The 16,416-nt window shown below is 40.9% G+C and overlaps 1 protein-coding gene across 1 annotated transcript in view; it reads right to left on the reverse strand.

Moving 5' to 3' along the window:
- Window positions 1-15,996, reverse strand: part of VEGFD (vascular endothelial growth factor D) — a 29,606-nt gene extending 13,610 nt beyond the window's left edge. The window contains exon 1 of the mRNA XM_048286776.1: window positions 15,308-15,996. Coding sequence (XP_048142733.1) covers window positions 15,308-15,397 — 90 coding nt within the window. The 5' untranslated portion in view covers window positions 15,398-15,996. The remainder of the gene's footprint in view (window positions 1-15,307) is intronic.
- Between the last annotated feature and the right edge of the window lie 420 nt (window positions 15,997-16,416).

Raw genomic sequence — 16,416 nt, forward strand, 5'->3', positions numbered from 1 at the left:
CCAGTACTTCACAGCTTGTCCCCAGTGCAGCACGTGGAGCACATGTACCAAAAGGCAGCATGTTACTGAGGACATCTGAGGATACCTGGGAAAACAGCACACAGAGATGTCCTGTTCTTTGACAGTGCCCAGCACCAGACTGATCTGCAGGATTTGTGCCCAGATAAATTGGGAAGAGGAGATACCCACTTCTTCACCCTCTTCATCACAGCCGTCAGAACTATTTGACAAATGCAGACTTTACTGTGTCCCTGATCTCCAGGGAACCTGGTAGACACCAATCACATCACTGGTGTGCCTGAGGTGGCCAGTCATGCCAGAGTGAATCCCAGGCCACCCTACAGGCAATCTGAATCAATTCAGGCAGTGAGCCCAGCCCATGTGCCTCTACAACAAGCCACCTTGGGTGCCAAAACTCTGGTTCCAGACGTGAGACACCACTGCAGGGTCAGGTGATACAGCTGGAAGCTGCACTAAGAACGAGGGCCCATCCACATGGCAGGCAAATGCAACATTCAACATGTTGCAAAGTGCAAGATGCATCTGCCATCTCCCATTCTGACTACACTTGGGTCATGCCCAAGTCAGCCATGGCCTCATGTCCAGCCTCAGGGCTGCAGCTGTGCAGCAGCATTGGCACAGTCACTGCATTTTCCACCTGTGTGATGTTCATGACCACTCTGCTCCCATTGGAGAAAACTCCCTACACCATCAGTTTGAAGTTAATATTCACTTTTAAAATAGCTGTGTAACACTTAATATTGCACAGAATCCCATAATAATACTGCTTTCTTTGGCTGCTGCTTTCTGACATCTGTGTTTGTGCCTTTATCAAGACACTGAGTATTTATTTCCACTGACTCACCAGATCTGCTGAAAACATTGTCTCCAACACAAGTAAGAGGTTATCTTTGTAAATTTCTGTGTTGCACTGGGCTGGTGCTCTCTCAGCTGTACTCTCTGGTCATACAGTGAATTGTATTTTTTGACTTGCAAATAAAGGGCTGCAGTGCCAGCTGCCATAAATAAAATTCCAGCTCTTTAAAGCAAAGTAAAAGAGGCTGTCGATGAGGTGTGTAGCAGACAGCAGTCTGAACCATTAGAGAGAATGCTCTGTATAGGACTGGGGAGGGGGTGAAGGAAAGGCCCACCTATAACAGGAAGATTTTTAGATGAGATCTGAAATCCAAGCACTGAGTGCATCTGTTACTTGTTATAAAAACATCTGTGGCATTTATTTTGCAACAATACAGATGTTAGCCTGTACACATGGGCCAAGTTAGTTTTTGGGTATATACCTTGCACTGACCTAAAATTCCCTAAGTAGTTAACTCAGAAAAAGTTGTTTGCTCTCCTTTTATGCCCATACAGAATATTATATTGTGCTCTAGCAAGTTGCCATGTTTCATTACAGAGATGGCTGCTTCATAGGTGAACGATTTCTCACGCATTTCATATGTGGTAAAAACTGGAAACCCCATCTCAATACTTACAGACAAATAGCTCAGAAGGAATGTGAATACTTAGCACCAGTAACTGAATTTCAAGACAGATTTGCAAACAAGATACCCAGAAATTTGCTGATCCAGGAAAGCTGAAATTCAGCTTGAGGTCAATGCGTCAAGACTTATTTGTTCCAAGAACCGCAGCCTATGCTGCTAACTAATTCACTAGCTGTCTCCTTGTTCTTGCAAAACATGCAAGTGTAGGACCAGCACTGGCATGGTAATGGGACCAAAGATAGCAAAACTGAACTCTATTAAGCATTAATTTTTTTCCCTTTTCTCTGCGGTAAAAAAAACATTCTAGCTGAATCAGCATCCAAGACTTCTGAACTGGACTGAATTTACAGACAACCTGTAAAATGAGATGACAGCACTCTGGAACTTAGAAATATATCCCAGAACTTCTTGTAAGAGTCAGCAGTCTGGGACGACTCAGCTTGTCAATTTCTTTTACTTATATATCAAGAGGTTTTATTAGTCATAGAATCATAGAATTTTTAAGGTTGGAAAAGACCTCTAAGATCATCAAGTCCAACCACCAACCCAGCACCACCACTGTGTTCACCACTAAACCAAGCCCTGATTATTATATGAGCAAAATAAGATTTAAACCTAAGATAAAAGAGTACAGAAAAAGTAGCAATGCCTCCTCATGTTAAGCAAAGATCATTGATTTTATCTAAAGCAAGAATTTGTACTGTTTTAAGGACTTTTTAATTTTTAAAGCTCTACAAATTCCATAATGTGGAAAGAATACAATGAAATTAACAAACTTTATGCCTTCACAAGTACTATTGTGTAGAAGGGTCATGAGTAGAGGTCTTTACCAAAAAAATGCATCTGCAATAGGATTTTAATTCTGGCAATTAAAAACAACCACCTCTGATATTGATGCGTAATAGTGGTACTGGCAAAGCCAGCCTGTGTATTCAGGTGGTTTCTTCTCTTACTGCTTTTCATATTTTGGAAATTGGAGGGTATGGTCAAAGGCAATGCAAGGAGCAGTGCTCATTGCAGTATTGCATGAGAAATGTATCCTAATTAACCTAACCATGATCATCCAAAACTCACACAGAGTTACCACTTCTCTGTCAGATCCAGGTCTGCTCAACTTTGCCTGAGCTATTCAACCCTGAAGTGAACCTGTTTCCCCTTCTCTCATAATGTTTCCTAACACCTGCCCAAGTTCTGCAGTTTGATCGGATTGCTTGTTGCCTACCATGATAACAAAAGTATAATTGTATTCCTTCTTCTTATATTTGAGTTCTTCCTGGAGGGAACAGATTTTGAAGCTGAATTTTTAACTTCTTCACAAGGTTCCCTGTCCAGTACGGAATTTCCTGATGCCCTTTCCCATAACAACAGCACTGAGATGAAGTACGGTCTTTGCCACTGAGCATTGCTAACACTAGGCAAGATGGTGATGGTAACAAATATCAAAGTACTAGGTTTAAGTAGTTTACTCTTACCTCCTCAGCTTGCTGCTGCTCTTAATGTCATTTTTGTAAGTATCTTATCTAAAAATGGATCCCATTCCCCAAGATAAAAACCAGACTCATAATTAAATGAAATTGCATGTTTTTCAAAACACTGATCTCTCATATGTTCCAAAATTATTCTTCAATTCAAAGAGGAATATCTGTTTTCCTCTATTTTGGCTATGAACAATCATCAGGAAATGATAACGCAAGTTAGCATTGTGATTTTTGGATAATTACAACTCTTGTCCTTCCAAAAGAAACCATAATGGACTATCTATCTTCTTCCTAGCAATCTTAGACTCCAGGAAAACCCTAAAAGTAGTCAGCGTTGGAAAGGAACAAGAGAAAAAGCAGTGATACATTCAGTGGCCTTTCCCGCCTTGGACACGGACTAAGATCAGACACTGAGTTCATTTCCCCACTGATTTATGCTAGTCCAATGTTTAGCTTATGCATCATGTCATACAGATGCACAATCCCACAGACAGCCTGCACTGTTCAAACTGGGCTCTTTCTTGACTATTAGTATTGACCATATCCTATCAGGGCTGCAGCTCTGCGGTTTGCACCTTTTTTCCATCCTTGAGTAGCTCCTAGATTTCCTGCTTAGGAAAAATACATCAAAATCATGTCTAAGAAAGACAGATGAATCCACCTTTGCAGAACTCCTTTTTTTTCTGCATGTGCTGCTCTTTTCAGCCTGACACAGGTGGTCTTTGCATTAATGCTGTGTTTCTAGACCTCCTGGACATATTTTGAACAACAGAGGAAAGATGTGGAGTACAACATTAAAAAAAAAGGCCTTCTAAGGTCCTAAATTTATTTGAGGACCTATAGCATAAATACATGTGAGGTCGTATTTAAGAAAACAGATGCATGACTGATCTGCATTGATGCTGATGAATAATATTTTGTGTGCATGAGAAGGTAAAAATAAAAACTGATTGAAATCCATATTTTGCTCAATCTGCCTGCATTTCACCCTGTACTCAAGCACGCTCACAATCCAGGAAATACACCCTGAAAGCTTTACATATATGACTACTTTCCTTAAGCCCCAGCCTCACAGTCTTTCTCCACAGTAGAACGTAAACCTCTGCTTAAAGCTAAATGTGTAAGAACTCTTCTGATAAGGAATGTTTTTCTGAGTTAGGGTCACAGATACTATCGTGGCAAGTGCTGCATAAATACCAATGGAAATTTTCAACATTACCACTGTGTCTGGGGCCAGGACAAATGATTAAGGAACCTCTCGATAACCTTGCACTGTTTTATGATCCATCCTCTCAGCAACTAAGCAATAGAAAGAAGGTAACAGATTTATCTTGCCAGCAAAAGCAGATTGTAGCTGCATAGCACAACGATGATTCTCTTAATGCCATTGTGTCACAAACTTGGCCAAACAGGCTTAAGATAAGGTCAGACTAAAACTTTCAAAATTAACCAATCTGTGGGGTGGAAGTTTTGTCTCAAAGTGAGGGCACCTGAGCACAAAGAGTACTGGCAGCATGTGAGGACATTTTGAACCTTTATGCCAGCATTGTGTGCTTTACGCAGCTGTAGCAGCTGCATTCAGTTCAAGAGAAGCCATGTAGAAGACAAAGACTTGATGCAACCAGACGGTGAATTCCCCCTATTCCAGTGCTGCCTGAAGGCTAATCTCAGAACTATATTCAAGCCAGTTTAAATACTAGGTAGATGAGTCATCACCACATGAAAATACCAAGGAATTTTGCTTCTATGTATGCTACACCTGAAAACAACCTCCTTTTCTTCCATGATGCATTCCCCAAGGTGTTTTTACCACAGTCTATAAGCTGATTATAGTTGCAGGCTTATCTTGTGGAGGTAGAGTGCCTACAGTTCCCTGCCACCCCACAATTATCAAAAATAAAAAATAATCTAATTTTATGATTCTATTCACCCAAATGAATATGAACTATTTATCTGAGACTCCTCCTATAGATAATGAAGAAAAATAGCTGCACTGGGTGAACATTCATCTCATTCTAAAGCCTGTTGAATGAACTGTGCACCCAAACTGCCTGTTCCTCTCCTCTGATGCTGAAGGATGAATTGGTAGATCACCATCTTAGCTGTAGGGAGGAGACCTGAATCCCACTCACCTGAGAGTAGTCAAATGAGATTAAATAACCTCTCCTAATCCAAAGTACAAGCAATTTACTAGGTACACAAATATAACCATCCAGGAAGTGCAACTCTACCAGGGTTAGAAGGAGCTGGGACTGGCTGAAGGCCAGCACTGGCAAGGGAAAGCACTCCATTCCCTGCCTCAAAGCCACGGTGTAGCTGCCCAGCCATGCTGTGGGCTCACAGCACACAGACTGTGAGCTGATGTGGCCAGGGAACTGCAAGGGAGTTCCCGTGGAAAAGTTTTGTTCTCTCTTGGCAGGCAAATGAAGGCATGAAAAATTGTGAAGGCAACACAAAGAACTACATTTTCCTGGTAAGAATAACAAGCTTGTGTGGAGTTTTTGCAGTGAGAAGAACTATTTTGGGGGTTTTCATCATTAGTAGTAGTATTTTTAGCATTATTGTGTCTCCTATGAGTTTGGAGTCAGGTGCAAACACAAAATAAAGAGATGATACCTAACATGGTGTCTGTAACCAAAGCAAAAGGCAAGAGAAAAGAGAGGAAGCCATTCATCCAAAGGAAGTACCAAGGAAGCACAGAAGATATTGCTCAGAGTGACAGGCCATGACTTTGAGGTAGCAGGGGCTCAACCATTGCCAAATTTCATCATAACAAATATTGTCTATAATACAGCATCTTGTATCCTTGGGGTGTTGCATAACGGGTAATAAAAGAGTGAATCTTCTGCAGCTCGAAAACATGAGGCTTGGAGGAGTGACTTACAGCAGTATTAACAAACAACTGCATCACTCCATAAATATCTACCATGAGGCATCTAACTCTGACACATATTAGCATGCAGTAATTTTATCATCACATTGTATTTCATTTCTGAGGAGAGAAAGAGCATTTACTTTTCAACAGCTCCAGTAAAATAATGATTTTGATTCTCTGTCAGCTATGAAATTCTGATGTATGAAGTTGCATCCCTGACTGTATTCCCTCTGGAAGCATGATTGTACGTTATTAGTGCACAAATAAGCTATTTTTAATTATAGTGAATATGACCACAGAGAGACAAAACAATTAGATATTTTGACCTCCTACTAAAATTGTTCTCTGAAACATGATGGGCTTGTCATGGGATTTTTAAGTGGCTGTTACAGTCTTTGTCATCTCAGAAGCATGGATGAAATTTCAGGAACATCCAGTACTTCACTCTGCCTTCAAATGTTGTAAACTAATACTCAAATGTCTTCTAAAAATGTTTCATCTCTCTCAGTGCAGTGCCTTGTCCAGACTGAACATTCATTTGATCATCACAGGTACAGCATTAATAACCTGAAGGAGCATTCTGTTTATAGTGGGGACAAGTTTAGGCTCTGTGAGGAAAATTTCCAGCTGTCGCTTTTTAAAAAGGGTGATTTCTCCACTGAGAGCTGTATTGAAAGCATACAGCTCTATTGTCCAAGTATATAGCAAAAAAATATGCAAGGGGACGAAATTTCTCCCCTGAAAAAGCTCAAGGACTGAAGAACAGGCACAGGAAAATTTTGCTTCCCTCACCCACAATCCATGCAAAACCTCTCTGCAGTCTGCCTTGAGAGTTAGAGAGTGTTGGCCTTGGCCGTGCATCCTCTCAGGAAAGGGTGACTGTGGGATCACAGCACTTCATCCTGAAGTCCTGTGAGCCATGGCTGCTGGAAGAGAAACTGTACAGAGCCCTGCCCTGCAAGAAGAGCAGTGAAGAGTTGCCAGAGCACAGAAAGAAGGACTGGCAGATATGTTATTTGTGGGTTTGGGAGGAACATAAATTGGTCAAACTCATAGTCTGGCCAGGTGCTGTATGAGGTGGCAGGGGGCTGACAGGGGGACATTGATCTGAGGCTGTCACATTTCTCACTGATACATTTGTGATGTTTGAGGGCCTCTTTTGCTAAAACCTTGTCAGTACATTTTCTGACTGAGACACAAAGCCAGAGGAGGAGGAAGTTCTAGAGAGCTCCTCCACATGTTCAGTGTGGTAAAAAGCTTCCTCCAGACACGCCCTCTTGAGAGTCTGTCTCTTGGGCTCCAGTTTAACTTCCACTGAAGAAGGAGACGTAATTACCCATTTTCTAAACTTGGTGGTCAACGTGGTGATAAAACTTTAGCTGAAGATGGTATGTTTCCACGAGTAAATCGTATTAACTACTCTGTGGCTTCAAGAGAACAGCTGTTTTATATTTTGAGTGGCCTTTTGAACTAGAATAGATCTTTTGTGATGCTACAGCAAACAAATCAGACTTCTTGCACTTTGGTAGCATGCTTACATTATAAAAATCCTTGGAGATGAGACATTTTGATTGCTGTATTCTCTCTTCAATAAACCAAAATATTCAAAGCAAATAACTGAAAACATCAGAATTGGACATGTTTTTGTAGAAGCATGAATCTCAGAATGTTTCATATAATTTTTCATGTCCAAAGCAGAGACTGATAAAATTTTATCAAAATACCTCTCATAACAATATACTTTTAGCCAATTAGGTCTTTATACCAAAATGGAGCACTTTTTTTCCAGCCAGCAAATATTTTGAGTATCAGCTACAACTCTCATCAAACAGATGCTTCTTCCCACAGCCAGGTCTTTTGGCTCTCATGGGAAACACCCCCCAGTTGTGATCTTGAAGGTAACGGCATCCACTGTGCATCAGTTTGCTGGCAGTAATGGAAAAGCTCGAGTGGTAGATGAAAGAAAAAAGTTGGTCTGCTAAGATACAGATTTTCTTCCTGTTCAAGCCGAGTCATCTACATTGAAAGTTTACCTTTAGGTCCCTCCCACGGTGACCACGCAAAGTATATTCACTTGGTAAGTAAAAAAACACAGGCGATTTGTCATAAATGTCCAGTGTGGTGACTCACTGATATGTCCTAAATTCTACTGACAGCCTGGGGAGTCTTGCAGTACATTTTCTGAACCTCTGCTTGTATGCTTGTTCATATGGTCTTGCATTGCTGCGATGTGTTGAGGCAGATGTGCTGCTCAATACAGAGCACAGCTAGAACAGTATCACTTCACTGTACACAAGGTTGGGTGCTGGCCTAACACTATGACAGGGTGCACACATCAAAAATAGCATATTAAATGTGTTTACAAAGAGCATGTCCAGGCTGTGGTCACTGTCTCTTGATATTTGTCCATTCCTTGGAAGTCACCAGGGTTTGGAGAGTGAGTTTGGAATGGCTCAGTAACAGAGACCTGGATGAAATCAGATGACTATGTATTCTTTTAATATTTGAAAATATTTTTTCAATGTGATGAAGGGTCCTTCAGTTAGCGCTTTCACCAGGTTTTGGGTTTGCCTCAAGACACTTTAATAAATGTTTTGGATGTGTGACTAGCCAATTGGACAGCTGGGTTTCAAAATGTCACTTCACAAAGCAAAGCCATTGCCAACAATGAATGAACTTATGTTACCCCAGTCACATGCACACATTTTCCTGGAATTGTAGTTTTTCTTGAGTAATATTTCCCTAGCAATTCAGAAAAGTATCCTAACATGGTTTCTGAGTCACACTGCTAATTAAAGTGAAAGGTTTTGCCTGTCTTTATGGCACATTCTCTATGTGCAAAGTGACATATGATACAGTAACATGATGCAACTTTTTTGCAATTCAACATGACTCAAATAGAATTCCCTCCCCAGCTGCACTCGAACAGTGACCACACTGCGGCCAGTGACCGTGAATTCTCCAACCCAACACAGCATGCTTCCCATGAAAGCATGGCTCAGACAAACCCATTCTGACATCCCGGGAGTGAGGAAGGCAGTCACCCCTTTCCAGACCCATTCATGTGGTGCCCACATTGGATTGCCAAATCCCACGAGTCCAACTGCACGTTGTTTGTGCTCAGGACGGCTCTGTGGAAGCAGGACGACCCTAGATGGCGTCCTACCACCAGCTGAGTGGCGGCACACGTTAAATCACCGGGGGGAAAATATAAAAGATACACAGCTGTCCTTCACAAAGGAAGGAAGCTGGACTTTTCTTAATGCAAGGAGACTAAAATAGCCTGTGCAATTGTTTTGCTGTTCATTGATGCAGAAGCCCATCTCCTTCGCGGGGATGTTAAAAAAAATTCTGCTTGGTCTTCCCATGGGCAAAGGGGGTCTGTGCAGCTGTAGTGGGGGCACTCAGCATTTTGTTTCCACTCCTCAAATCCCAACAAGATGTGTGAAGATTTGAAAAGCATGCTGGGGAGGTAGGAAGCAGGTGGAGATATAGATTAGGGAATGGCACATAGTGAGAGGAACAAGAAATTTCTCAGGAGTAAGGGTTTCTGTAGGAAAGTTACTGTGTCATATTTACTTCACTGCATCCCCTCAGCAATACAGTCATTTTTGGGACTACATCACAAAGCAAAGCCCAAGAGCAAAGGCCAGTTTTTTAACTGGACTTACTTGCCCTGAGAAGAAGGCCTAAAAGAAACACAGATCCCACTGTTTGATAACTATAAAAAGTATTGTACAAGTTTTTTCATGGGAATAAGCATAAATGAGTTATCACCTACAACAACTGTACCTTATTTATTTTCCCAAATGCCAATATGGCATCCACAGGAGATAAGACACAAGTAAACCTTGTATGGAATAGGGACAGTGTTGATCAGAACAAAATCTGCAGGCACCATGGCAGAGGTCTCACCAGCCAGTTTGTTTTCCTGTTTTCAGGCAGACTTTTGCTTTGTTTGCCTCCTGTGGGAGTCTGCACTGATACCACCACACCAGTGGTTAGAAAAACCACAAATGCCTGTGGGGAGAAAGCACTAGTAGGCTGCAGAAAACAGACACAAGCAACATTTGCTAAGCCTGAGCTGATGGCTTGTTTTGGTTGCCTTAAGACCACTAATTAACAAACAGATGGCCCACTGCCCTCTGAACCTGCCTTCTTGCTTCCCCTTGCTTTCACAGACCTTCAGATGTGAGCTACAACTGATGGTAAAGTTTAATTAGTGCTGTCTTAATTTCAAACTGCTGATTATTGGATTTCTTGAATGCTGCATCTGATTAATCTACGCAGCCTGGTGTACTTTTCCAAGCTCTGCTCTATCCTCAGACATTACAATCCTAGCTGAGATGGACTGGATTGGATCAGCAGCTGGGAGGGATTTTTTTGCTATTTCTCATGAGTGAGAACTGTTCTTGATAAAGTGGCAGTGTGTTAGTAGTTGCCTTTCCAAATTGATAAGAGCCAAGGACGGATGCTGTGCAGCAGGACAACAATACAAGATTGTTCTGTTTTCCTTCAGTGTACCTTGTCAAGACAGTAGCAGATAAGTCAAAACAAATTGGCTTTCCTCACAACTTCCTTAATAGCTTCTCACTTCTGAAGGAAAAACACAAACAATCATTTCTGCAGGAGTGCTGTAAGTATATTTTCACACATTTTTGGCTCATCATGCCTATCAGAGATGGTAATCACAAAGAATCAAAAGCAGCAGACAAAAGTGGGAGAATGAAATATTTCTGAAAACTGCGATTTCATAATATTTGTTTAGAAGAGTTTCCTAACTTTGAAAGGAAGCTGGATTTGAGGATCAAAAACCTCATTTAAACAGAGAAATTATTTCCAATGACAATTCAAGTTGCTTTTTCTAGCAGTTGAGCATTTTGCTGGAATTTCAGGGGTTGCCTTTGAGGAAGAAATCCCATGACATGGATGATTTGTTAGAATCTAACTTTTCTAGAAACTGAGCAACATTTGCAAGCAGGTTTTAGGGAGCTGTGTAGATCTATCTGAAAACCAGTGTCAGTTATAATTACAGAGACAAAAGCTTACAGCCAGCTCTGCTGCTCAGGTTTCCTCTCAGAGCTCTGTTTCAGTTGTACAGACAGACAGACTGCAGCTGGCTCTCAGAAAGGAGATGTAAAGAACTCCCTGATTTCTTCTGCCCATGGTCTGATGGCTCTCCAATATTTCCATGCCTTCCCAAGGGCAAGGCATTCTCCACTTAGGTGGTCCAGGGCCTCAGGATGATGGGGAAGTGCTGCTTCACTCTCACCAGTGGACAAGGGCTATGTACCAGCTGTGTTTGGAAAATGGCTTCCCCCTCTGTTGAGTTCACAGTGACAGGAGATTAAGAAGATCTTTTTGAGCAAGAGCGACCACTTGAGGCTTTAACTGTGTTTAGTGCAGAAGTAAAAAAGATTTAGCTGTGGAAATGAGTGCATGTAACAGAGAGCAGCCATGTTTACCTCCCAGCTAAGCCCATCTAACCCCTCATTCTTTTGATCAGAAGGCAGCTTTATAGTCCAGGGACACTCCTCAGGCCTATCCACTGCAGGTTTCTCTTTAACAAAACCAAAGGAGGGTTCAACACGTGGAGAACACCTCTGCAAAAGGAAAAGGTTGTGACTCTGTTTAACTTGGTACCGAGCAGTTGTCCCTTTCTCTTGCCTGTCCCCAACACTTTATTAATAATGTGAAGCTGCAGAATAGAGCAGGGAGCAATGAGACTTAAATTCTCAGAGATCAAGACTTGCAGCCTCATTAGAGAGGCGGTTTTAGTGTTGGAAGGCAGAAGCAGCTCTGATGGATCGTTGGCTTTTCTTGGCAAAAAATTTGCCTCGGCTCTGATGAATATAGGACATAGCTCTTCACATCTAATTTTAAAATTTTGGAAAAAGTAGTTTATGTCTGTTGCTGCTCTAGGAGAGGAAAAATTTGAGGGGGAGAGACAGAAAGAAATTTGCGGTTCTCTAGCTGAGAGGTTCCAAAACGTAAGAGACTGTCGGGACAAAAACTTCAATAAGGAATGTTTAAAGCATTTCCTGATGAAAAAAACTTTAAAAAATAATTCTCAGTCTTCAGAAAATGTGTGTGGAAATCTAACTCTTCCATGAGGACTTCAGGTTGGCATCCTGAACCAAGCCACTGATGCACAAGGGCCAGCCTTGACATCAGTTCAGGTCTGGAGCCGAGCCCTGTGGCACACCTGTGTGGCTGTGCTGCCCCTGTCTGCAGCTGCCCACTGCTTCCCACCATAAGCCTGTGCTCCAGTTGTGCCTCAGACCGCCAGACACTCGATGTTCAGGCTGAAGCTTTCCATACTAGATGTCTGCCTCAAAATTATTTTAATAATTTTTTTTGCTTTCTCTGTCACAATGGTTTGACTGCAGTGGAGGATGAAGCTCCTCTTTTATCCATGCAAACAATTTTTCTGTTTCCCTACAGTGAATCACAGATGTGAATTTTTGACACCTGAGGAACCTTTTTTGGTCCAGATGTGTCTACTGCTATCTTTGAAAAAAAACCACCCAGATGTAAAAGCCTCCAAGAGCAGCAGCAGAGATCTCCCAGGGCTTTGCAGCAGTCAGGTTCTGTGCTGATTCCAGTCCATTCAGGAGTAGAGCAGGACATGGGTGCAGGCCACCAATGGGTCCAGGTCCAGCCTATGGGGCCAAGAGCACAGGATCTGTCTTTCTTCCTCCTCAGGCCACAGGGCTGTGGCATCCAGGGATAAGAACCTGCTGGATTTGCCTGTAGGAGGGGAAGGAGATGAATACTGATGGAAGAGGGCAAGACCTGGCCAAAGAGGCTGACATCATCTTTGGAGATCAGAACTAGAAACAGGTCAGGAAAAGGAAAGCTGGGTAAGTTAAAACCACAGGGACAAAGCAAGAAGCTATGGATGGAGAAGGGAAGGGGGAACCATGGTCAGATATGACTGGAAAACAAAAGTGTCCATTAGGGCTGTCTCTGAGGTGCTTGGACAGAACTCCTGAGGGTCTGAGAGAGAAGAAGGAGATCCCTATCCAGAAGGAAGCAAGTGGGAAAGAGGGTGGCACTTGGATAGCACAAAGAGACCAGTGAGAAAACTGAGTCCCTGAGTCCTGGAAGTGAGGAAATACAGGTCAAATGCTAGGAATAGAACAGGTCAGGAATGAAGAAAGGAAGGAGGAGCTCTGACAGGCAAGGAATACATGTACATGGGATTCCTGTGCCTAGAAGAGGATGAAGTTTTTGAAGGGTTAGGAAAAGCCAGCTGCCATGGAGATACTTGCTGGATCATGGCAGCTTGTACATAAGCTTTTTAACATTCATACCTTTAATCAGGGTATTTGAAGGGGAATAAGAGAATGTTTAAATCCTTAGTGCCCCAAAACTCTATCACATAATACCACACTGATACCACCTGATGGTTTAAACCATAAACAGGTTTAAAATTTCAGGTGTCTTGGGCAGAGCTCACCTAACTTGGATTCATACCATGGGGGATAGAGCAGGTTGCTGGTGCCTAACCCTTCCTAGGTCTCATTAGCTGTGTATTACGTGAATCCTGACCTTATGGGTTTTATCCAGGCAATACTGCTGTTGATCTTAAAGAACTTTACAAAAATAAGGTAGGGTAGGTGAATGCAATACATCATTTCTGCATACTGCAAACTCAGTGTGAGGTGCAAATGGTAAAAATAGTCATAACCCTGTGTACCATCCAACACTGTAACATGAAGGACTTTTTGTGGTGTATTTCCACATATGTACACACACAGTTCTCTCATACAGGAGAAAACAACCCAGAAAGCTAACATCCTATGTAAAACATTAAAAGAAAAACAAACAGTTTAGCCAAAAACCTCTGTCTATACCAAAAGAGCCAGAACAAGCAGAAAGCCAGTCTTTTCCTTTTGGCAATCAGCAGCCAATGCAAGTGAAATACAGCATTTGAGTGTGATACCTTTTTGAGTGTGATCTATTAGATTCCTTTAGGATAGGATTGGAAACTGTCAGTGAATTGTTTCAACAACAGTAGCCTGTGGCTAAGCTGGCTGCTTGACAGTGGTAGCCAAATTTCAGTGAAAAGAATCACAATTGTACCTATGTTGGATGGACAGTCCTATCACAGTGAATAAACTGTAAGCCAGTGTAAGCTAGCAAGAAGAGCTCTTGCATTTACTCTTGGCAAAGTGGATATGGATTCAAAGTTTTTAATTAAAGGACCTTCCAGTGGTTTTACTATTGTGCTGAATAAACTTGTGTCCCACACAACGACAGAATTATCATCCCTGCCAATTCTAAAATGGTTACTATTCTGTATTAGAAAGCACGTTCTGGTTTAAATGCAGTGATTCCTACAAGTACGAAACTGGTGATTTGTCATGGAGTGCACAAAGTTAATGCATTAAACACGGCTGATTACTCTGGTCCTAATGCCTTCAAAGAATTGATTGCTGAGGTTGTAAATTAAAAGCTTGTGAACAGTCAGCAGGCATCAATCATCCTGAGGCACACATTGCTTACCACTGCTGACTTACTGGGCTGGCAGCAGCAATCTGCAATTAGGCACACAACTTAGCATTCTTTTCTAAAGCACAGGTCAGCATGCAGCACGCTCACAGACTAGTGTGTGATCATTGCTTGCAAGCAGGAGGTTTTCTGAAGTGAAAACAAAAATATTATCTTGTTTTGCTCTGCTAGTGAAAAACAAATAATTTGTCGTGGACCACACACTGAATTAATCATTTTTGAACAGACTTCACATGTAGAAGCTTGTTCCAGTTTTTGTTCTGATTTTTCGCAGTGATTGTCCTGGATATTCTCGCATTGACTTAAAGTCAGATCTGAAAGATCCTACTCTCACGGTGAGGCTTCAGCTTAAATTTTGTTTCATGTATTATATTCAGAAGGAAAGTTAATGTCCAGGCAATGTGCTTTATTATTACTAGCTGCTGTTTATTTTAAATTCCTATATAACTTTTTCTAATGAAGCAAAAGAAAAACGTTTCTCTCATATCTGGCAAACAAGTGAACAGCTGATGAACACATGTTCTTACAGGGAAAATTTCAATACTAGCATACTAATTCCTGCAATTATAAATACCTGAAATAAAAAAATGTATTTAACAAATATTCTAAATACTCTGATTCACACTTCTTTTTCAGGTTTTTCTTTTATTTTGCATGACTGAAACTAAAATTTTAACTCAAGAACAAAGTATACAACAAGTACTTAATAACTAGTAAAAAAACTAAAAAAATATTAAACAGAGAATATTAATTTAAATTCCTTGTAGATTCATTTTCCTTTATGCTGCTAAACATCTCTGCAACTAAACCATCACCAAAGTAAAAAATAACAACACATTACCAAAACAGCAAGAAACCCACTACCTTGCACATTAAATATAGGTAATTCTGGCAGCTTGTATTATTAAGAATCACAGTAAATAAAGTTCACTTGCCTTCACAGATCCATTCTCATAGTCAGATCCTTGCAGCAGATGTAGAAAAGAAACTATGAAAATATTCACAGTTGCCCACGGTTTGTACATTCTGATGTTTAAAATCCACAGGTTACTACGGAGTCGTTGTCGTACAGCTGGAGGTGTCTGTTTCAAAAGGCATTTCTCTTCCACCAGCACAGAAAAGCTTCCAGAATTTCTCTTATAAACTCACAAAGGATTCCAACATCCAAGAGTAAATATCTGTCCCTTTGCTGCTCAAAACAATTGTAAGTTCCTCTAGAGAATGTAATTTCTTAGAGCAGATCTTAGATACACTTGAAATAAAATCATGATAAGGTTTTAAATAGATCTATATCTGTATGTATACACATACACACTCACAAGTGATCAGGTATGGATTCCAGTTAATGAAGTTAAAATATCTTCCATCAAGACACAAAGATACATTCAATATCCATCTGTGGTCCAGAAAATGTGAGAAATCTGCTCGATTCTGTGCTCTGTGTTACAGCAGGCTTTTAAGATGGTAGTGTAATGGCCAGTGTTTTGAGCCGAGAGCTGTAATCCAACTCTGTATTAAAACTTTTTTCACAACCTTCATGGAAGCTTGCAGAAGCATGTGTCTTAAATCTGATACAGACTTTGGCAGTAACACAGGCAAATTTTGGCTCAAATCCCATTTTCTTCCTACCAATAGCATAGCAGTTTTAAAACTAACTGATGCAATCTAGACTCCCATTATTTTAAAGACGATTACCTGAAACATGAGACTTCAGCACACGTTCTTACACCACACACATATTTTAAGTTACTTCTCTGAAAAAAAAAAAAAAAAGAGGGAGGGAAAGGAAAAGAGAAAGAATTACTTTCTTTCATGTGTTCTATCTTATGTGTCATAGGGTTTTCTGAATAAATTTTAAAAAGCAGAGTTAAGAACTATTTCTGACAACAAACAAGACTTTGATTTTTTAAAAGAAAGCTCATGAAGCTACAGATATAAAAGGACAAAATCTATTTTTATTGCAACAAAAAACAACCAGAATTTCTGCTCCAAGATAAGTATGTATTTTCTCTGTATTTTTCTGCGGTTTAAAACAGAGATTTAA

The sequence above is a fragment of the Corvus hawaiiensis genome, chromosome 2 (assembly GCF_020740725.1).
Source record: "Corvus hawaiiensis isolate bCorHaw1 chromosome 2, bCorHaw1.pri.cur, whole genome shotgun sequence".
NCBI classification, from domain to species: domain Eukaryota; kingdom Metazoa; phylum Chordata; class Aves; order Passeriformes; family Corvidae; genus Corvus; species Corvus hawaiiensis.